This window comes from Penicillium antarcticum (assembly GCF_028974205.1).
Source record: "Penicillium antarcticum strain IBT 31339 chromosome Unknown utg000002l_segment0_segment0, whole genome shotgun sequence".
Taxonomy (NCBI): domain Eukaryota; kingdom Fungi; phylum Ascomycota; class Eurotiomycetes; order Eurotiales; family Aspergillaceae; genus Penicillium; species Penicillium antarcticum.
Genome location: NW_026695300.1, coordinates 1,620,596 through 1,642,541, shown reverse-complemented (window position 1 = coordinate 1,642,541; position 21,946 = coordinate 1,620,596). Strand labels below are relative to the sequence as shown.

Below are 21,946 nucleotides of genomic sequence, written 5' to 3'. Positions count from 1 at the left end.
GAAATTCGAGGGGAAAGGGATTGGTGGGAATATCCTGGTCGGAGGTGAGACTTCGATTGGCTTCCCTCGAGCAGACCGTTGGGATTCATATTTAGAGGGAGAGAGAGACAAAGAACAAAAGACAAGGACAACAGACAAAGACAACAGACAAAGACAACATATCCACCGATCAACTCAAGGATCTTCCAACTCCACCTCTCTGCATATTGCGGGGAAGATCAGCACGTCAAGTTCGGCGCACTGACTTCATCTCAACTTTCTCAACTTCACTTCACTTCACTTCACTCCGATATCAGGCCAAACCACAATGTCACATTACGATTTAGTCCAAAACCTGTTTTAGAGTATCCGATATGGGGACAAGACACCAGTTCTACCACCACCCTCCACAGAGGGAGTCAAATCCGGCCAACCCCGGCCTCGCTGATACCACACATACCTGGCTGATGGTCACACGAACAACTGTCAAAAGTGCCACTACCGATGACAAGCGAAGGGCGACACTACTTGGTACCAATATCCCACACTGAGGAATGTTACCGCCTAAGTGACATGGTTAGGGCATTCTAGAAAATTGCAATCAGGACTGCATGAGGTCTGGCACCCGACGAATTGACGATGGATAATAGAAGAAATGGAAGCTTCTCCTACAGCAACAGGGTGGCAAATACCGGTCAACGGGAATGACATGAGCATCACCCAAAAAAAGGAACAGTCCAAGTGGAACCAGACGGTGTTTTCCGCCAGCCCAAGCCGAACGAACGATTCCTACAAACGAACTCATGGGAATAAGGCAAAAAAAAAAGCCATGGCCACAGATGCGCTGTCACAGTTTGACCTTTTAAACAAGGAAAAGGGGAAGAAAGAAAAACAGCAAAGACCAGCCCAGCCCACTCAATAGAAAGAAATCTGCGCTTTACCAATTTCAATCTCGCTTCCAATTCCGAGTCTGTCCAGATTTGACACCAGCTAGTATCTCATATGCAAGCTTGCACTCCTGCAGACCCTGTAAAAGTGTACTAAGAACAGCAGGACTACACCCATACACACCATACACCATCTAGGACAAGGACCGTGTGTCAGCCAATCGAGCCAGCAGGACTTGTACGATACAGCGCAGGGGTTTGGGATTCAGAAGAACAGGGGTTACACGGTGCGGACCTGGTTTTGACTCCGTCGATATACCGGAAGAACAACCACACACCCCATACATTCATACACACGGGGATGGTGTATTCCCCCCGCGGTTGTTGTACTATATCACGTCGAGACCAGTCCCGCTCTGGAGGACAGCCTCCATTCTTTTCTGTGTCTATGGCTCCCTGGAAAAATATTGAGGTTGATCCGATGTCGAAAGTTCACCGTGGGACTCTTTCTTCTGATAGTCATAATAGTGGCTGTGGGTCTTTGTGTCTTGGTGGGAAGAAGACTTCTATTCATCATATCAACCCCGAGATTGAGAGTCCTTATACTCAACCGCTCCTCTGGTCGAGAGTGAGGGAGAACAGTCGTGATGCGTTCTCGGAATTCTTTGGGACATTGATTCTTATCTTGTTCGGTGATGGGGTTGTTGCGCAGGTTCTGCTCAGTCATGGCCAGAAGGGTAACTATCAATCTGTCTCTTGGGGGTGGGGGTAAGTCACTTATATATCCAGACGTTTTTGTTTTCCCGCTTCAATTTCTGTGTCCTAACAAACCCACCTAGTCTCGGCGTCATGCTAGGCATATACGCCAGCGGCGCATCAGGAAGCCACATAAATCCAGCAGTATCAATCGCAAACTGCATCTTTCGCGGCTTCCCCTGGCGCAAACTCCCGATCTACATTCTAGCCCAGATCCTCGGCGCAATGAGCGGTGCAGCAATTGTATACGGAAACTACAAATCAGCCATCGATACCTACGAAGGCGGAGCCCATATCCGTACGGTGCCAGGCTACTCAACTACAGCAACAGCCGGCATCTTCTGCACATACCCAGCGGACTTCATGACGAAGACAGGTCAATTCTTCTCCGAGTTCCTCGCCAGTGCGATATTGATGTTTATGATATTCGCGCTGAAGGATGAGGGTAATCTCGGTGCAGGGACATCCATTCCTCTCGCTTTATTCTTTGTTGTTTTTGGGATCGGCGCTTGTTTCGGTTGGGAGACTGGGTATGCGATCAATCTTGCTAGGGACTTTGGTCCTAGATTGGTCTCGTATATGCTTGGGTATGGACATGAAGTGTGGTCAGCGGGTGGGTATTACTTCTGGGTATGTACACGTCTTCCCCTTCCTCTTTACCTCCTGGAATATTTTGAAGTAAATAACTCACATGCAAATCCATACTTTCAGGTCCCAATGGTCGCACCAATTCTCGACTGCGCCTTCGGAGGATGGATCTACGACCTCTTCCTGTACACGGGGACAGACAGTCCGATCAATACACCCTGGATGGGACTCAAGCGGTTGTTCATATTTGGCCCTCTGAAGCAAAGGCGAGTCGTGCTGCAGAGTCCAGTCTAACGAGATTGATCCAGCTGTTCTTGCACATGAACATCCCACACGCAGGGCTGGAATGATTGATGATTTATTGCATTTGTTATGATCACTTCTCTTTTCTTTTCATTTCATTCATTGTTTATGGAAGTCTCATGGAAAAATGGGTGGGACCGCGTTATTTGGCATTTAGTCAATTTGACTCTTGCAATCCAACATCGATAAGAAAAGGATACAGTAATTACAACAGATCTTACATATTATCATTCGAATCAAGTCTGCATAACCCGGCGATAACCATCTATTGCGAGATCCAAGGCAATACAACACCATATCCCGTAGGCCATGTACTTCCTTTACATCCCTCATTCCCAAATGAAATCAAACAAACAAACACGCTGTATGCCCCCAATTCAATGCAGGCTGCAGAATTCCAGAAACGAGCTCAGCATATGCAGCTTCCTTGTCTACGGGGCCACATGACACCATAGTTAGTGTTTGCTGCAGTAAAAATAATGAATTGAAGCTTGGTAGCAAACAATATCAAAGCAACAGAATTGATTGCTTGTCGTCAGTCAGTTCATCAGCCTATATCATGGCTAGCATTCTTCCAGGTTGGATCTGCTGATGCCTTCGTTTGCTATCTGTAGTTTTTTCCAAGCGACTTGATTGACTAAGGAGCTGCGAAGTTGCTGTCTATACGGGGGATGCTCCTGTAATGGAGAAGTACAATGGTCTCATGGTGCGTGACGGAAGTCAAATGTAAGGAACTCGGGCCGAGGATCAATTTGGAGGGCATACGAACAAGGTAGGTTGGCTTACTTGCTAACGCTACAGATCTGACACTAAGAGGAAATCCACTTCTACAAAAACTTTAATGCTAGAGAAAGCAGCATAACAAGTACAGTATGCTATTGATACACGGACGCACATAGGCAAGCGAACATAAGACGACAGATCGATATCTAACTAAAGAACCACCAAGACAAAACAATGCAATGCATGCAGGCTAAACCACGGATAATGCACACCATTACCGCTTACCCTTCTTGCGGGGAGCGACAACCTTGAAAGCAGCGCTAGCGCTCTCTTCCTCACGCTGAGCAGCAGCAGCAACTGTCGCAGCGGAGCCCTTCTTGGCAACTTCGCTCCAGCCACCACTGCCCTTCTGTTCACCGAAAGCACCGGGAGAGACGGATTCGACAATGCCCTTGTCGGCAAGCTTGCGGCGGCGGATAAACTCCTCAGCGAAGCGACGGCCGTCAAGAGTCTGCGAATTGGCGTAGACGGAGTCGGAGATGATCTCAGCCTCGGCGGGGAGGAACAGGAGTTGCTGGACGAAATCGTCGACTAAGGAAGAGATGTTAGTATACAGAGAAAGCGTATTGGGGTTAAAGTTATGTAGATAGACTCACCATTGATGTTACTGTTCAGTCCCTTGCCCAGAGCGAGAGTGGCCCACTTGGTGAACTCCTCAACGGCCTGGTTGGGGTTGGACTGAGGGACGCTGCCAACGGTGACAGTGCGGGCAGCGGTAGCAGGTCGGGGCTTGGCAATGACAGGCGAGATTGGAACGGTTCCGCTGACGGAGCGAGGTCCCAGAGGCGTGGCGGGCGCACCCTTAACCTTGCCACTGGCACCGACAGTGGTCCAGGCACCAGAAGGAGCTGGAGCGGCCGGGGCGGCAGAAGCAGGGCCCTTACTAGCAAGATCGGCGTAACGCTTGCCGGCAGAGGGGGGAGCGGGAGGGCTAGGGGTAGCGGCCATGGCGGCGGCGGCAGCCGCAGCCGCGCGGTTCTTGCGGGCCTCTTCCTCCTTCTGGATCTGAGCGAGAGTCTTCTTGGCAGTGTTTCCGGTGGGTGCGGGCTGGGTCTTGCTGGCCCATGGGGAGCCGGTCGAGGCGGGAGTAGCTGGGGATCCAGCGCTGGCCCAGTTAGCGGAAGAAGGAAGACCAGGAGCGGTCTGCGCCTGCTGTTGGCTCAGACGCTCTTGTTCGGCGAGGAACTGAGCTCGACGAGCAGCGGCAGCAACCTCCTCACGCTGGGCGGCAGTGCGGGCCTCGGCTTCCTGGATTTCCTTCAGCGAAGGGCCCTTAGGCAGGTCATTGGCTTCCTTAGCCCATGGTGCGACGGAGGTAGGAGCAGCGTCGACAGGAGTCTGCGTCTGCGAACGAGAGCCAGTAGCCAGAGACTCAGCAACGTTCTGACGGTTGCGCTGGGCAGTAGGGGCGGGAAGCGGAGAGGCGGAGGGTGGGGGAGGGAAGGGCTGGGGCATAGCACTGTCAACCTTGCCCCAGACCGACTCAGTAGGGGCGTGGCTCTGCTCTTGTTCCTGCTGCTGGCGCTGGGCGGAAGCAGCCTTCTGGACCTGCTGGGAGAGAGTGAGAGGCTCGGCACCAGTCACAGAGTCAGACAACTGCTTGGCGGCCTCCTCCATGTCGGCGCCAAGATCAGACTCGAGCTGCTGAGAAGTAGCGGCAGGGTGAGTAGGCAAGCCATCGGCAGTGCGCATACCCAACTCGCCTTCCTGGGCGCGCAGGGCATGGAACTGACGGAGTCTCTCCTCGCGAGCTTGTTGGTCGAAGGGATCATCCTCATTGGCCTTGTCGAAATCCTCCTGCTCTTGTTGAAGCTGAGCGCGGTCTTGGAGCATAGAAGAAACCTGCTGAGAGTGGAGGAAGTTGTCGGGCTGGCGGAAGGAGCCAGCACTGCCGAAAGCGAATGGGTCCTGACGGCCGACGTTCAGGCGATCGAGCAGAGCAGGGAGCTGGTCCTGGCCGCCGACAAGGTCGGTACCGAGCATTCCAGATCCGGGCAAACCACCCTGTCGGATGGGTGTACCATCGAAGAATCCAGGAACGCCCTGGGAGGACTGCTGCATGGGAGCCTGGATGGGGGATGGCTGGTAGCCGACGGGAGAGGTGATGCTGCCGAAGCTTGGCTGGCTGTGCAGGCTGTGTGCGCTAGACTGGTGCTGCAGTGGGGGTTGCATAGAGGAAGAGGGGGCGCCAGGGGGTGCCATCTGCTTCATGATGGCCTGCTGCTGGGCGAGGTGTTCCTTCTGACGAGCCATCAGGTACTGCTCCTCCTGTTTGCGGCGCTCAAGAGCATTCTGCTGTTCGGCGGTCAAGGTAGTGCCGAAGCTGGGGAAACTGCCGGGGAAGGGAGGCTGTGCAGAGCCAGCGGTGGTGTTAGTCCATTGGGCGACAGTGGGCTCAGGGCCATGAGGAAGGCCGATCTGGGGGACGAGGAATGGTTCACGTGAGTTCCCAATACGACGGACAAGTTGGGCCAGAGGCTCGAACTCCGTGTCCTCAAGCTTCTTGATTTGGAGATCAGGGCTGAAGAATCCAGCCTTGAACCAATCATGCATCTCAAGTCCAGTCCAAGGACCCTGGATATTACCCTGGGGATCACGGTAGATCCAGCGCATTCGGTCAGGCATGACCATGGTACGTTGCTGTGAAGCAGGAATAGTTCCAGAAGTGGAATCGTGACCGGCCAAATTAGGGATTGAGCCAACAGCTGAGACGGGGGTTTGGGAGGCAGGTGTCGAGCCAGTTGCCTGCCCCGCCTTTTCACCCTGGTCGATCGATCCTTCCAAACCAACAGAGTCCGGAAGACTCTCATCTTGCATAGACGAGAACAAAGCACCCAATTTGCTGGACCGGCCAATGCTTCCAGTGCCGGAAATTCCAGCATGCGGGCTAAACAGACCGCCTCCGCCGAGAGTGCTCAAGCTTGGAGACTGAAGATCGCCCATGGAACCAAAGATAGGATCGCCGAAGCCGCCTGCAAAGGCAGAACGCTCACGAGTCGGTGTACCAACAGCAGCACCAGACGACCAGGTCGAAGCTCCACCCAGCCCAGACAGTCCACCGAGACCCCCAAGGCCAGAGAAAGTGCGGTTGGCATTGACGCTGGAGTTTTCGCTACGGTCCACAGTGGGCAAGTCCATTCCGGAACCCACACGTCTCATTGACCCGAAGGGGTTGGAGGGGTCGCGAAGGCCGCTCAGTCCAGGATGCTGAGCCTGCTGGATATCCGATCCATCAGTATCGACATCCTCGGTGTCCACACGATCACCGTGGCGATCACCGTGCGGGCTCTGGTAAGGATTAGTGTTGGTCGGGCTAGTTGGTTCGTGGCCTTGGAGCAAGCTGGGGGTGGGGTTGCGCGAATTCTCCTGGCTTTGCATCAACTCTCGGAATCCTGGGATGCTGGACGTCATGCCGAACGCCCCGAAACCGAGATCAGACTGAGAAGGACCTTCGACATCCTGCGATCCACCAAGAGCAGCGCTTCCACTGCGAGGCTCGTCGAATGGATTAGTCTCGCTGCGGTTGACACGCGTCTTGACAGCATCTCCCCAGGGTGACTGGGAGCGCCCGTCACTGTCATTTTCAGCAAGACGTTCGAGATTGCCCATATGCTTTTCCCTGGCGGAACCAGCCATATCCTCAGAGCTATCCTTCGAGAGCAAACCCTTGAACCGACTTTCCCCGCGGAGACTTCCGTATCCTGGTTTCTTTTCGGTCGTGGGGGTAGTTGCGTTCGAGCCAAGCGAGAAAGCCCCAAAGGCTCCCATAGGGGAGAAATTGGCGCTTTGTGAGGCCGAACCCCAAGGAGAGCTCGGCCCACTGACGCCCGTATTCAGGGGATTGGTCGAGCTACGCTTCAGGGTGCTAAAGGGAGAAGATGGGTCGTCCCGAGCATCCTTCGGCTTCTCGGTCGCTGTGGGTTCTCGGAAATCGGTCTTGCGACGCAACAGAGCCGGGGGAGGGGTGGAAGTGTTGGCTTCGTCGCGGAAGAAACGGGAGTTGGAACCGGTAGGAGACATTGGATTTCCAATCGACTCGCCAGTCTCCCGGCGTCGAGGGCCCGGGCGGCCAGCAGTAGGAGAGGCGGTATTGTAGTTATTGATATGGCCCTGGGGATAGGAAACAGAACCCTTGCGACCAGTCCCGGGGACAACGTTTTCCTTCTGGGCGTTCGTAGGTGGGGGCTTCAGAGGGGAATTGACCGAGGCGGCAAATAGCTATTAAATGTCAGTACAATCGCTCAGATACAGGTATAAAGGAGAATCGAACCTCCTTCTCACTATCCGACATAGCAGCAAGTCCAAGAGGCTCCACCTGGCCACCATGATCCCAGCACACTTCAGGCCCCGCGGAGTTGGGTTTGTGGTCATCCCGCTTCCCCCACGCGCCATTTACAGAAGCTGACAGTGTGTGGGGATCCCAGTCGGCCACAAAGTATTCCTCCACGTTCTTGTTCAAGGATCCCAGCTCCCGCTGCGATTTATACAGCTCTAGAAGCTGATCCTTGGAATACCGAGAGTCCCCATTCCGTGCAATGCTAGTGTTTGAGCTCATGTGTGGGGGGATGTACGCTCCGCCGGCCGTTGGTGTCGAGGCAGATGCAGGCTGGCTACTGTCCCGCTGGTGGGAAGGGTTGGTAGCGACAGAAGGGCGGCGGAAGGTCTGCGTAGCTCCATTCATGCGGTTTCGAGACCTGGACATAGGTTAGTGTTAAAGCATGAAGCTAAAAACATTGACCAGCATAAGCAACAGTAGCAATGCATGTCTGTTGAACCACCAGCAATGGGGGAAGACAGGGCAATGTTTGCATACCATTCTCCGCTAGTCCCATCCCCTCTCCGATTAGGATCCTGGGTGTTGCCGGCGGCGGCAGAAGCGAAACTCGATGGAAGTGGTGTAGGCATTATGGATAGGTTATTTTGGTCGGATGTTGATCCCCCACGAAATAGCCGATGAGATAGTTTGTCGCGAGACTTTGTGGCGGATTTCGAGAATGTGTGATGCGAACAGACAGAGTCGCAAGACACAAGGAGTGAAGATTGAGGTTGGGGAATGACAGCTAGAAGCTAGTCAAATGATATAAAGAAGAGCTGAGGGAATGCAGAAAGCGGCCAGTTTCAAGGTGAAGAGAGAGATCGAGTTTCGAATTTGGGAAGTTTGGAGCAAAAATGATTAAGCGGTGTGCGTGGCATTAGGCGCGCTGGGCGTAAATACAGTGTAAGGGGTTGGGCTGGGCGCGCGTGATTTGCCGGGGATCTGGTACGTTATAGTGTATTGGCAGAACCAGTGTTACCCTTACTAAAGCCCGCAGGTATTCGATACACACAAAACATCGTGTTTGCCCACTGTGGCCTAAGTACCTTCTACATCCCCAGCACACTCTAAAGCAAAACAAACGGGTTTACCTGCAAGAAGATTCAAAAGAGAACGATGAAACACAGTTGAGTGAAAGCTTGGTTTCTGGTTGTTTTGCAAGACAAAAGCTATTGATAGGAACTATGCAGTAGGTGGCTTGACGCAAGCAGCATCGTGGCAACACTGGGATAGACGTGTATCATAGTTACAACCACGTACCTCTTCTGATTGGGAGCTCAGCTGCTTTCAAAAGGTCCTGACCTCTGTCAACTTAAACAAAGGTTCTTATGCATATGGATATCCCTTTCTATCTTGTACTATAGGGCAACCCCTCTTAGTCTTGTGTGAGATTCGGGCAAAATGCTGGTTGGGTTGGAATTCCCATTCTCTGTGCCTGTCTATAGGGCTGGATCACTATGTTCTTTGTGGGAATGGCAGGTTACATTGGTTTGATCTACCGGCAATTCTCCTTCCTACACCGATCACAATGCTTTTGCTTGTTAATCAGTCAAACAGGAGATCTCAGGCCCAATTAATATGGGTGTTCGCCTCATCTATACAGAACCCTTATAAAACCACCCACCTCCGGCCTTTCCCCTTCACTTGTCTTTTCTCCAAGACAATTCACTAAGCTTCTTTTTCCTATCATTGTTAATCTACTATAGGTCTTTCTTCATTGTCTGTTCATAGTTCAAGTCGACTCTCCCTTTCAGCATGAGGCGATCAAGACGCGATATTCCGTATTCTGACTTTTGGATGGGAAAGCCTTATGACAAGAGCCATGGTTGGGTCGAGCAAATAGAAAAAGCACCCTGCGCTGGTGGTACCAAGTGTTCCCACCAAGAATGCCTGTCGAACAAGTCGCAGTCTCCTCCGCCTCTAGTGAGACCGCCATGTACGTGCTACAATTGCCAGCACCAGCACCAGCACCAGCACCAGCACCAGCACCAGCATCATAACCCGACACCTCCCCCGAGCCCAAGCATGAGCTGTGGCTCTAAGGATGAGGTTATCCGAAGATTATATTGCTGTACATCATCCGTAAAGCGCGGACGGGAGCAACGGGAGCCTTCTCCCCCACCAGAGAAAGCTCAATGCAGTTGGCAAAAGCCCGTCAGTCCATGTGCGACAGTTTGTCCAGGATGTCACTCTCGACACGCAACACCTGCACTTGAATTTTGCCTGCAGACGCCCAAGTCCCCATCCGCTTCTGCGCACCCCTGCTGCTCGTGTCGCAGGGTATTCGGCTGGGAAAATTTCTCAGTTACTCGAGGTCCAACGCCGACGCCGTCTCATTCCTACGGATCAACTGGAAATCCTCGGAATAAGCCACCTCAGGCCAAAGGTACTTGTAAGAGGCACATTCCGGCCCCAAAGTCTGAGATTCGGCACTGCGACTGTTATCACAAAGACTATCATTCTGATACTGGCTCTCATGTCTCCCCATACGATGATATGTCATCGGATTGCTCCTCTGTTCGAGTTATCCCTGATTATGACAGGGAGGTTGATGAATCTCGGTGTGGTGCTTATCACCGCTGCCGTCCTAAGTATGACTGTCGACAAGGCTGGGTCTGTGGAAGGAAGTGAGGTTCTTTGTTCTTGATTAGACGTCAATACAAGCATTTTCTCTCGTTAGTGTTGAATTTGCATTACTCTCTTACCATAAAGGCACCTGGAGCTCCACTCAAAAAAAATGAAGCATCTTACGGGACTAGGTTTCCAGCAAGAGCTCATCAGATCAACTGTGTACCAAGTTAATATCAAATTCACTCTTGTCGATTTTTCAGAGCAGTGGTGGTAAGGCCTTCCTCGGTGGAGGCCATCTGAAATTTCCAAGCACACCCGGAATGGTCTGTATTCTCGGTAAATCTGAGACAGTCTGCAATGTCTTCACTGGTGATCTATGAGGTAGAGCACATACACTAATTGAATACCTAATCTTGAAAAATGTAGATATGCTCTGCTTACCAGGACGTTCGCAGCCGTGATCGTGTACCCCTTCTATGTCATGAGGGTCTCCATGCCATCAGGCTTCCTCTCCCGGCCTTGTGTCTGGTCGTATGTCTTCTCGGTAAAAGTCACATTGACAGCCTTGTTTTAAGGAGGGTTTGTGGCATGTTGATTCGAGTAACCAAGCCACGCGCTGGTGCCGGCCGTGTTTGGGATTAAAGGTTGTGGAGTGGACGGTGAGACTGGAAGGTGAGCTTGGTGGGTGTCGTGAAAACACAGGAGTTGATTAAGGAAGTACGGCTCAAGGCCGTGAATCACAGTTCGTGGGCGAAGATGTTCAGCCACTATTCCATGAACTAAGTAATTCACTGCTTACAGTGTTATTCACAATCTTGTTTAACTATATAAGAACCATTCATTTGACTAGGAGAGGGAGAAATGAAGAAAGAAGAGTTCCTCGAGGAAGGGAAATACTCTTGGAGAAGTATTAACCTATATAGGCCTATGCAGTAGAGCAACCAAACAAAGAAGATATCCTGAGGCAGCACATTGGCTACCAGTCAATATAAACGTCACTACTTCCTCACTTACTGTTGAAATTACGTTAATCTCTCACTAGAAGGATGTATGACTCTGTGCTCAAACAATGAAGTTTATGAGACTCGTGAGTTCGTGGAAACGCTTAACAGTCAAATTATGCTGTCGCGTTGAGACCTTTCTAGCCAGATTCTCTCTCGCTCAGACCAGTCTATTCTGCTTTGCCAAAGAACAAGCCTTTGCGTAAAGAGCCCCGTGATCCTGCTCGTCGTCATCAGTGTCAGGATCGCCGTCCTCGTCCTCCTCCTCCCTTTTCAATTTCCTCTCCTTCCCCTCAATCTTCTGCTTCTCCAGCATCTCCTTCTTCGTTGTCTCTTCGGCGAGTGTACGCTCAGCCTGGTACTCGGCATCGAAAGGCTTTACCTTACGCCGAAGCTCCCACCATCTGCCACGTGCAGCACCCTCAGTAATGCCAAGTCTAGCGGCAATTTTCTCATCAGTGAGCTGTCAGATCAAACACATACGTTGATTAGACAATTGAGCATGAATGTCGTAAACTGTGCTCTACTCACCGGCACACCCTCAGAGGTCATTTTGTAGGCCGTCCACATCAGTTAGAGCTGTTTTTCAACGGTCTTCTGCTTTGCGGCCGGCTTTTGGACCCGGGACTTGCTGTACGCCTTCTTGGTAGCCTTCTTTGGTGGCATGGTTGTTATTAGGGTACCAAGGTCACGTGGTGAGTTGGCATGAAAGGCCGGGGAATTTGGGATGAGAGGTGCGTGGGGTTTGTGAGAAGCACGGTGTTTGGCGGGGGAAATACGGTCCAATGGAAGGAGATGCCTAGTGCCCACGCACCAGGCTACTCTCGACACGGCCTATCTTCTATTCTCCCTTTCTTCATAGACCACCACTAAGAAGGAATATGTGTAGAATCCAACTATTCTCATTTGATGTTAAATTCAAGTGTGAAAGATGAATCTCATCTTATAGAGCAACAAATAGAACAGTCACAAAGACCAGCCATATTCAAAAGACCCCCAGGAGACACACCGTAGCCGCAAATGGCGTAGTGGGCTGAGACGCATTTTGTGTCGTGCGGGCAGCATACATGCTAGACGGGTTGAGGGGCTTTGGCTTGTGTTGACTGTAGCTTAGGTATGGTATCATGGATTGAAACAAGAGTCAACTCTAGGAGACTGGGACAGAAAGTTGGAGTGTATTGAAGTAGACTGTCTATCACGATTCCAATTCAGCGTTCGCTTTGTATACAGTCAGTGATGGGGAAGTACTCTGAAGAATTAACTCTAATTGAGAAAAACCTAAGTATTGCAAATATCCGACTATCAGCACCTCAACCCAGAGAGCCAAGGGAAGACTGTAGATCTCCCAGGATGACATAAACTAAGGGCTCAAACAAACCAATCATGACAGCCAGAGTGGGTCAAATGCAGAAACGAACCCGACGTCTGAATTAAGTTAACGATACGAAAGGTAAAGCACAAGATTGACAAGAGTCCAATCAACTGCGATTAAACAACTAAAACTTCGACCAAGTCAAAATTAGAAGAGTAAAAGATGAGGAAAGCATGAGGAACGGTCCAACCGTTCATGCTCCAAAACGCCAAAACAATGCAGGAGTAAATAACAGCCCTCAGCTCAAGTAACAAGAGAACAAAAAGTATAAGTATCAAATCATACTCCCAAATTTCCATCAAAAAGTAAGAACCATAGATGGGGATTCAGACCAGAGAGGGCAAAGGCATCAAACAGTGTATACAAGCTGCAGAGTAACAGCCAAATGCCAGCCGTCAAAGAAATCCCCATCATCCAAATGCACCAGGAGCAAGATGTAATGGACGCAGCCCTCCAATATATTCCCAAGAAGCAGAAACAGAAACAGAAAAGCAACACAAACCCCGAAAAAGTCTATTCCCAATTCTCCAACCAAAAAAGCAATCCTGCGAATGCAAAAGGAATGACAGCAGCGCCTGTGCTATGCCAGATAGTAGTACAAAAGCCCAGCAGGGAAACTTGCAAAGCCTCGCAAGCGTAAATCCAAAAAAGCAAAAAAAAAAAAGGAGGGAAAGCCGCAAATGCCCGGCAATGAATATGCAACCCAAGAAAGGAATGAACAAGACACCATCTAGATGTGGATCAAAAAAAAAAAAAGAATCAAAGATGCAACTGTTGTGGGTGTAGGGGCATTCAGGCATCATAATCTGTGTAAGGAGGGACGTAAATCATGATCGATGAGCGAGTGCGCAGGCAGTAAAAAAAGGCAGTACTTCCCCCCACCTTTTAAAGTGAGGAGATCAGACTGATTCTCTGGCGACTGCAACTCGCGATCTGGGCTTGTAACAAGGAGTGACAGGAAGGAAAATCGTATCTTCAAAAAGAGCAAGAGGGGTAAGTATGAAAAAGAAACAAAAAATGGGAACGCAATTAGAAAGATATCAAGTAACCAGCCACGCACAATCATTGCCCATGTGCCGTGTCGTGCATGTTATACACAGGGTCCAAGTAGCTGTAGCAGGGGCCGTTAACCGGCGCACCCGTGTGGGGTGCGCCGGTGTTGAGCGCGTGCATGTCCCATGCCGGGCGGGGAGCAGGGGCTGGGAGACCTTGCGCCATCTGCGGGTGACACATGGCGGGATATGAGTATGCGCCGACGGATGTGTAGGGCTGCGTTGCTGCAATCATGTTCCGGACATCGGGGGCCGCGGACATTTGGGGTGTTGTTTGGTCGGGCTGCGAGTACGAGGGCACCATGGCTGGTGCGTAGGTATTTGTTGCGCCGGAGTCGGAGATTGATTGGGGGGAGTTGATCGCGTGGGACTCGGCGCCTGAGTCGGAACCCATGTGGCTGGGGTAGCTGGTCATGGGGTTGGGAAGTGCGCTGGCGGTGGAGGAATAGCTTGCGGACTGCAAATGGATGTTAATAACTTTCGATTTGAATGAAAATTGAGGGAACATACGTATTTCCCAATGATCTTCTTCAAGGCTGAGCTGAGAATCTTCCATGGGAAAACCTTGACATCCTTCTCGATGTTGCGAGGCTTGGGGGCTGGGAAGCCCATAATTACCTTGAAGAACTCTTCGCTGTCGGCTTTGGCCTTAGAGACGGTCAGAGGACGGAAACCCTCCAAATTGCGACGAATACGGTTCTTTTCCTCAACAGTGAAGCGAACGGCAACCAGAGACTCGAGTAAGTAGATGGTATCTACACTGGTGACATAGCACTCGTTCTTTCCCTCCCAGGAGATACAGCTAATGCAAATGCTGTTGGGAGCGCGATCCTCAGGAGTAACGGCCTTGAATTCTCCGACGATGGTGCTGCCAGTCTGGGAGCGGGTGAATTGAACCAGGCGACGTTGGCAGTGGCGCTCCTCCTTCGACCATCCCTGGGTCATGCTATCCAAGTCACCGTTCAGCTTGAGAACAGCCTTGGTAGGGTACATGGCGTAAGGGTTGAATTGGGGGTTCTGGGAGATCGAGCTGGTTTGCATGGTGGAGGTACGGATCAAAGTCGGGGTGCCATTGGCACGCTGGACACTCTTCTGCTGCGGCATGGGCATGCCGGGGTTGCGGCCCTCGCTGGAAACGGGGAGGTAGTTGGGGCTCCAGGCGGGTGTCAGAGGGGAAGGAGCACGCAAAGCAGGCTGAGGAGTCGCAGAGACGGAGGGGTATTGAGCAGAGCCGGTTTGAGGAGACGAGGCAGCGTGGAAGGGAGCAACGAAGCCAGACATGGCGGGAAGAGACTGTAGGTAAGGCGAGTAGGATGCCGACACGGAACGGCTGTGGTAGCCGTCGTGTTGCTCGACCTTGATCGAGGTTCCATTGTGGCGCTTGTTGCTTGCAACGGGGACGTCAGAGTAGGAGAACTTGCGCTTGCGGGAATCAACCGGTGGTGATTGGGCAACCTGCTCGTATGTGTAAACACCGACCTGGAGGACGGTGGCGGGGGAGTCATCGTGGGTCTCCATCGAGACGGATAGGGGGACAGCGAAGGATGGGGAGCCAGTGGACAAGAATGCAGGCGCATGGACTGAGAGTCTGTATTGGAAGACGGAGCCCTCGAATCCGTGGAAGGTTGGGATACATTCACACTTCTTGGTGCCGAATACCAAGTACAAGCCTGCATATGTGGAACTGTGCAAGTCATAGGGGGTCTGAATCTGGACCATGACTCTGGCTTTTTCGGCTCCGCGCTGGGGGCTGTAGGTCACCACCTCGGGAAGTTGACGCTGGCGTGCGCCCAACATGGGTGACTGAGATTCTTCGTACGAACTAGCGTACTCATTGTTTGGCATGTATGGAACACAATCCGAGATCTGGCTTGCTTGGTCGGCCATGGGAGAGGGCACGAACGGGGTGGTCACAAAAGGCGATTGACCGTAAGCCGAGTAAGAGGCAGCATCATGCAAAGATCGAGTGGAGCCGTAATCTGTTGTTGTCTTAGCAGGTTGTCCGGCCCAATGATCCGGTCAACTTACCGAGTATGGCGCCTGCGGTGGGCTTTTGAAAAGCAGACATGGACAGAATGGGCTCAGACTTGGCCCACAGGCCGTCTGAAAACGCACCGACAAACTGTGACTCTTCAGAATCCGAGAGATCCAACGACTCGCCTAGTATCAGAGGCGTTTGGAAATCTGGATCGAACTGCGAGGGAAACAGGTCAGCTGGAAAATTTCTTGTGTACAGAAACAAGGGTTGACAGAAGATCAAACAGGATCCCGGGCTGGAATTGGAAGGAAGATCAAACATGCGGGCATCCAGCGCCAGTGAAGGGTTGAGCTTACCAAAACACCGTGAGTCTTCGAGTAAGCCAGCTTGAAGATGTTGCAGCGAGTGCAACAAGACAGAACCTCCTGAAGCGAATGACTGGGAATTTATTCTCCAAACGATTGTAGGCCGAGAAAGCACACGCGAGAACGGGGTGCTCTCCGAGACAGAACGAGCGAAAAGATGAAGCAACTGTCAGTTTCACAAAAAGGGCAACAAAAGGCCTCGAATCAACATCCAGCAATCAACTAAGGCTGAGACTAGAAAAGGCTGGCTGCAGGAATCGACTCAGATGCAGTGGCCACGAAGTTCATAAAGACAAGATCCAGATAGGTTGAAAGGATCAAAAAGTCCACCGCCAATTCTGACAGTTGAAGGCAATAGGTTGAAAAAGGGTAGCGAGGAACAGGTTTCGCTTGGGGTTTCGGGAAGAAGAAGTTCAAAGCAAGTTGGGCACGAGACTAACTCCAATGAGTATACGAGCTTTCAAGCGGATCGGTGCATAGACCTGGAAACTCACTGAATCAGAGAAGAAAAGAAGCTCTAAACTGAGACGTTCGACTTCAGGATAATATGCAAGATTCGAGGGTCATCAAACTAGTGAAGAAGAGACTAATGTCAACAACAAACACGGGAATCGCGGGACGGGGAAGCCATCCGACGGCTTCACCATTGAAGCTCGTCATTTCCCGGTATAGTCCAGAGCCAGAGGGACACGGGGCTGCAAGGAGACGATACCAAAGGAAACCTCCCAAAGAGGAAGTATGCAAGGCAGGAGAACTGAGACCGTGGGCAAAGGGGGGAGTGGAGATACTAACCTTAAGCTGATGAACTGATCTGCCTGACTGAGACCCTTCCAAACAGATAGCTGCGTGACCGCTTGGATCTGGAACGTATGGTGTATTCAGCCGAGACAGTGTGAGACTGAAGGAGTTTTTGAATTGCAACTTTTACAAAAAGCTGTAGTTGGCGAAATAAAAAAAATCTTTGATATCCAAGTTGACAGTTGAACCGGGGACCGTGCAAACGGGGATCTACTGGATATCAAGGCGCGCAAACGCAAGTCGGGACAAAAACAGTGAATCTCCGACTCCTTGCCCTAGAGAGTCTCCACGGAGATCGGATATCGTGTGAAATGGACCGAAAATCAAGGGTTCAGGCGCAAGGTACCCTTAGCAAAATTAAGTATTAAAATATCGAAATAGGTCGTTGTTTTCCTCCAATAAGACGTAGCGAACGTGGTTCTCGTAGCAGCAGAAAGCGAGCGTAAGAGCGAACGTGGTGAGCGAATGTGGACCTCTAAGGTGTCATAGTAGAACAGATCAAAGGGGGGGGGAAATATCAAGTGGGATGCAAGGAAGAGGGACGAGAAGGGTTAAAAGCAACGAGGATTGAGGATATATGGATTATTATTAGCAGGTCAGAGTACAATCGTTTAAGGCCTAACTGTATAAGGCCACGAGCTGTGGAGAATTACTTTTTTTTAATATTTTAGATTTTTTTTTTTTTAGCGGAAAATAAATAAATAATAATAATAATAATAATAAAACAGGACAAAAATACAATTTATGGAAATCGTGGCGGGGGATGCACAGGACAACCGATGACTTCGGAAACTTGGCTATTTCGGTGGGTGACACGAGGGGTTTCCAATTATATGTCGAGTCGCCCAAAATTACGGGGATTTGTAAAGTGCACGGCTATTACGCTTTCCGAGATGTCCGGTCTCCACGCATGGGACCTTGGACAAAATTCTGCGAACGTGGTAAAAATATGTACGGGATTAACACCCATCTGGCGGCCTGCGCCGCACGAAAGAAAAAGTGGAGCAACATATGTCCAGAAATGCAGGTAAATGTACATAAGAAAATACCGTATATTTCTCCCCGAGAGTAACCTTGGGCTATAAGTGTTTTTTATGTCAGAGCGCTGTTTAGGAGGGGAGGGGGGACATATTGTAACCCTGGACAAAAGAAAAGGTCAAGGATCCAATCAGGGATTTGTGTCTATAACGAGTACTCGCTCCGAAAGGCTGCACTGCTACTATAGCCCACCCAATCAGAGAGCTGCACCGACACCGTATGGTTTTGCTTTTTTTTAACCTTTTCCCATTTATTCCGTTTCATTCTCTTTTATTCTCCTAACATACATGACCTATTACTCCAGTCCTCAGAGTTTTGTGTTGTCAGATCCATCCCTTCAGAAGGCTGGGACGCCCTTACGCCGACCCTTGGATCACTCGTGCCAAACCAGTGGAGGTGAAGACCCTTCTCTGCTCTCCAGGTTAGGGCTCCACTTCGGATCTTAGGTCCCATCGGCCGATCAAATATCTCGTGTCGTCACCGGTCAATTTGATGATTAGGCACATTGTACGGAGTACACATCGATGGATGTTGTCGAATGTCAGCTATGACATATTCGGGCAATGGTAGGTAATTCCATGGCATACTACAATAGGATACTGGTATTCTGCTATTCCAGTAATCATCTGACGAAGAATAAGAATAGAAAGGTCAAAAGTAGGGCTAAGTTTAGCACACCTTGCATTTTCAGGTGACTCGGTGGCCTGACTATGCAAGGGTCTGGCATTGTGATTGGTTGATTGACCCACTAATCCCGATCGGGCATCACTCCGTGGACCTGCCCATGCTTCTCTGCGCTGTTACCATTGCTCGGACTTGACCGAATCAACGTCCAGAGGTTGTGATTAGTATTCGATTACAGTTCAAGAACTGCATTGCTACTGTACATACTTATATATCTATGTATATCCGCTTATCACGTCCTGTCGATCAAATAGGTGTGCAGAAGATCATATTAATTACCCGAACGCGCAGCACGTCGTGCATTTCCGTATGGTAAACACGAGAAAAACCCTCCGAGTCATACATGTATATCCCTATATCCTTGCAAGGCTCTATGGAATGAGATCATCAAGGTCCAAAATTCAAGTACCCTGTACTCGGAACGGCTATGTTTGGCGCAGGAAATGCGCTAGGATCAAATAGCGTAAACGGTCCGGCATAGCTTCATTATTTCGTGCAGCACCAGCCACGATGTGCAAAGGGATAAAAAAAAATTGGTACCTCGGTTCCGTTCTATCGATAAGGAAACCTACAATTGGCATCTCCGCGGTTTTGCCACGTTTTGAAGACGGGCCCGTTGTGGACCACACTATTACCCCGAAGGGTATTGTGTCCTTGAAGATGAAGCTGTACCAGACAAAAAACTTGGATAGGCAACCAGGATAAACTCAACTTAGGGGTATGGCAGTGCAAAGCTTCAAACCATATCTAAGGACCATATCTGGGCGGGAGAAAGCGACAGTGGAGTGATCGGCGAAGCTTCAACATGATCAGCGCTTGCAAACGGGGTTTTCAAACGTCTTCAATTATTGCTTAGCACCTTCCTTATTGTTGCCGCTACTTTTGCTATCCGTTAGAATCTAGTTGTATGCAGTTAGTTCAGTAGTTAGAGCTGAGGATTATCGCCCCTTCAGTGTATCCCAATTAGGCTTAGCTCTTACCGGCGCTCTATGCCACTCCACACTCCTCAAGGCTTCAACATATCCTGGGGTGCGTTACCAGCCTCCACCTGCATTTTGTCAGGGTTTTCAATGCCTCTGCCTTTGGAGATTCCACATGGAGCTGTACACTGTACTAGGAAATGTCCGTTCATGCAAACATGGTTCTGACGCAGGTACACACTCGAAACCATGCGCTGATCTACTACAGGCACCACGTCTTTCGAGGTCACCCTATCCGTACTACTGCCACACTCACCGGGCTTACCTTTACAGATTCATCGGTGCCCAGTGTCGAGTGGCTTGCCGCGTGAAACTAAACAATGTCGGCACAAACTCCTACCGGACCGAGATTAGATCGTTTGAGCAAGGACTTCAAACGATTATTCAAGCGACGTCAGAGATAGGCTAAATGGGAAATTACACCAAATCTATTATAGTTTAGTGTAATATAGTATAGAAGGATCCTAACTTGGTTGATGTCAATCCCATTCAGTGTAGAGTTCCCAACCACCTCAATAATCAACCAGAGCAAGGGGAAATATCCAACAACCCTTTGAACAAGAAAACCAATAACCATCCCTTGAGGATTCTCAGATCTAATGCAATCTTAATTAGTTTGTAGAGAGAACGGGTGAAATGCTTGGTCGTTTGGTCGTTTGTAGTCTGATCGGCCAATCCTCGGAGACTTCCTTCGAGATAGCCCCACAATCACCAGCCTCTCCGCCCGAGCAATCCCCAAAGAAAGATTTTTTTTCTTTTATCGTTAGTAAGGAGTTAGGGTCTTACCCCCATTACGGAGTACGGAGTACGCTCAGCGGCCAATAATCCAATCGTTTTAGGGGATCCTCAACCAAGAAAGGTGGATCTCCCGCACACTCTGAGAGTGAGGGTTTCGGACGTGCAGCCTTGTTTGAAAGGATCCTCCGCGGTGCACGGTACTACACAACTAGTGAGGATTTAGTCTCTGACGTTGGGGTTTGCACCGGATCGGTTCGATTTTTGGGTTTTGGGCTTGCGGATTTGACTTTCAGGTTCGCGATTCCGATATGCTCTCTACCCTCACATCCCCAGTTAAGGTTAATTATTAATTGGACTATTGAGCAGCAGATAAATGACGAACACGTAGCTGTTGTACATCGTAACCCAGTTGAGATGTCTTGTCGCTGAACCTTTGGCCTTAATTTGACTTTACGGTTTGGGAACTAGGAACTATATTGATTTCTCCCCATGCATATGCAAGTGTTATCCGGTACCCTGTATGTGATTAATATTGCCACTCGTGCCTGTGCCTGTCTCCTGTCTGTCGTGCCTGTTTAGCTGTGGAACCACCCTGCATGACGAGCACGGGTTCGGCGACTATTATTGATTGACCACCACTTGATCTTCCCAAGGAGTACAGTGAAGGAGTGAAGGAGTGAAGGAGTGAAGGGCAAGACATAGATGCCAGGGCCTCTCAGCAAGGATCTACCTTTGCCCATGGGCTCGGATTGGTGCACAGGTCGGAGGAAACTCTCATGGTGAAACCAGACCAAGAACATTCTTTGTATGCGCCCTAGGTTCGTCACTTGCAGACCCTTACATTTCTTGTTTCGGCTTCGGGTTTATTGAGGCTTGCGCAAATGGCGGCAATCCTCGGTTCTTTTTCCTGACTCTTTGTTGCCATTGCCCGTTATCTGCCTTAATTTCATGTCATGAAGGAGCAACCATAGCTCGGAGGAATGTGGCCCCGCCCAGTAGGTTGGGTTCTTTTGCTCAACCACATCATGGGGCGGCTGTTTTGGGGTCGGGGTAAACAAGCTAATGAATTTGATCTCTGGGGAATAACTCACCGCTTGAGACACGGTGTCTTAATCCAGATCGAACTTCGTTATATCGATATGTTCCTCATTCGTCAAGGATCCTTCCATCGAACGCGGAAAGGTATGAACTGTATTCCATATTAACTCCGTCCCAGTCAGCCACTCAAAAGCGCGTAAATTCACCGGATTAGGACTATAGCTCTAACCATGATCTGCTGAATGGGAAATTGAGGGAGCATCCGCGCTTTTCGGGGGTAATCAATCCTTCCACGCTAGAAGTGGAAACTTCGGAGCAACTCCTTTCCCCTAAGCTTAGCGTCGAGAATCAGCGAAAGAAAGGATATTTTCAGTTCAACGGTGCCTACGCCACTGCAATAGTCTCACGCCTCTGATATCTATGCCTATGCCCTTGTGGCGGATCATGATATGACATGACCAGGGCGTGACCATATCTTTACTTTATTCTGTCGGTCGGTACGAGACACGAAAGAACGGTGTACAACACAGAATGCATGCACGCACACACATACAAATTTTGTCTCCCTATACCCGGACAGAAGGCGGTACTTGCCCGAAGCCAATGCACCGCCATCAGCTCTTCGGCCTTCGGTAGCAACCTTGTTCAGCGGGACCACCAATTGCGTTTATGATGATCATATCAGACAAGCAGCGGACACGCTGATTTGGCGATCGACGC

The 21,946-nt window shown here is 50.3% G+C and overlaps 4 protein-coding genes across 4 annotated transcripts; 1 reads left to right on the top strand and 3 right to left on the bottom strand.

Annotated features, from left to right (window-relative positions):
* Nucleotides 1–1,314: 1,314 nt before the first annotated feature.
* Nucleotides 1,315–2,504, top strand: N7508_001611 (uncharacterized protein; the record flags this gene model as incomplete). Its single annotated transcript, XM_058459677.1, has 3 exons — nt 1,315–1,634; nt 1,706–2,252; nt 2,334–2,504. 3 exons carry the CDS (start codon nt 1,315–1,317, stop codon nt 2,502–2,504), a joined length of 1,038 nt encoding a protein of 345 aa, XP_058323209.1.
* Nucleotides 2,505–3,510: 1,006 nt separating this feature from the next.
* N7508_001610 (GYF domain-containing protein) lies at nt 3,511–8,201 on the bottom strand (the record flags this gene model as incomplete). The annotated part of the gene is made up of 4 exons (XM_058459676.1): nt 3,511–3,827; nt 3,893–7,514; nt 7,567–7,990; nt 8,110–8,201. The coding sequence occupies 4 exons, from the start codon at nt 8,199–8,201 to the stop codon at nt 3,511–3,513; spliced, it is 4,455 nt and encodes a 1,484-aa protein (XP_058323208.1).
* A 3,142-nt stretch (nt 8,202–11,343) lies between these two features.
* On the bottom strand, nt 11,344–11,735 carry N7508_001609 (uncharacterized protein; the record flags this gene model as incomplete). Its single annotated transcript, XM_058459675.1, has 2 exons — nt 11,344–11,646; nt 11,715–11,735. 2 exons carry the CDS (start codon nt 11,733–11,735, stop codon nt 11,344–11,346), a joined length of 324 nt encoding a protein of 107 aa, XP_058323207.1.
* A 1,882-nt stretch (nt 11,736–13,617) lies between these two features.
* medA (transcriptional regulator medA) lies at nt 13,618–16,610 on the bottom strand (the record flags this gene model as incomplete). The annotated part of the gene is made up of 5 exons (XM_058459674.1): nt 13,618–14,064; nt 14,118–15,586; nt 15,636–15,801; nt 15,942–16,023; nt 16,555–16,610. The coding sequence occupies 5 exons, from the start codon at nt 16,608–16,610 to the stop codon at nt 13,618–13,620; spliced, it is 2,220 nt and encodes a 739-aa protein (XP_058323206.1).
* Between the last annotated feature and the right edge of the window lie 5,336 nt (nt 16,611–21,946).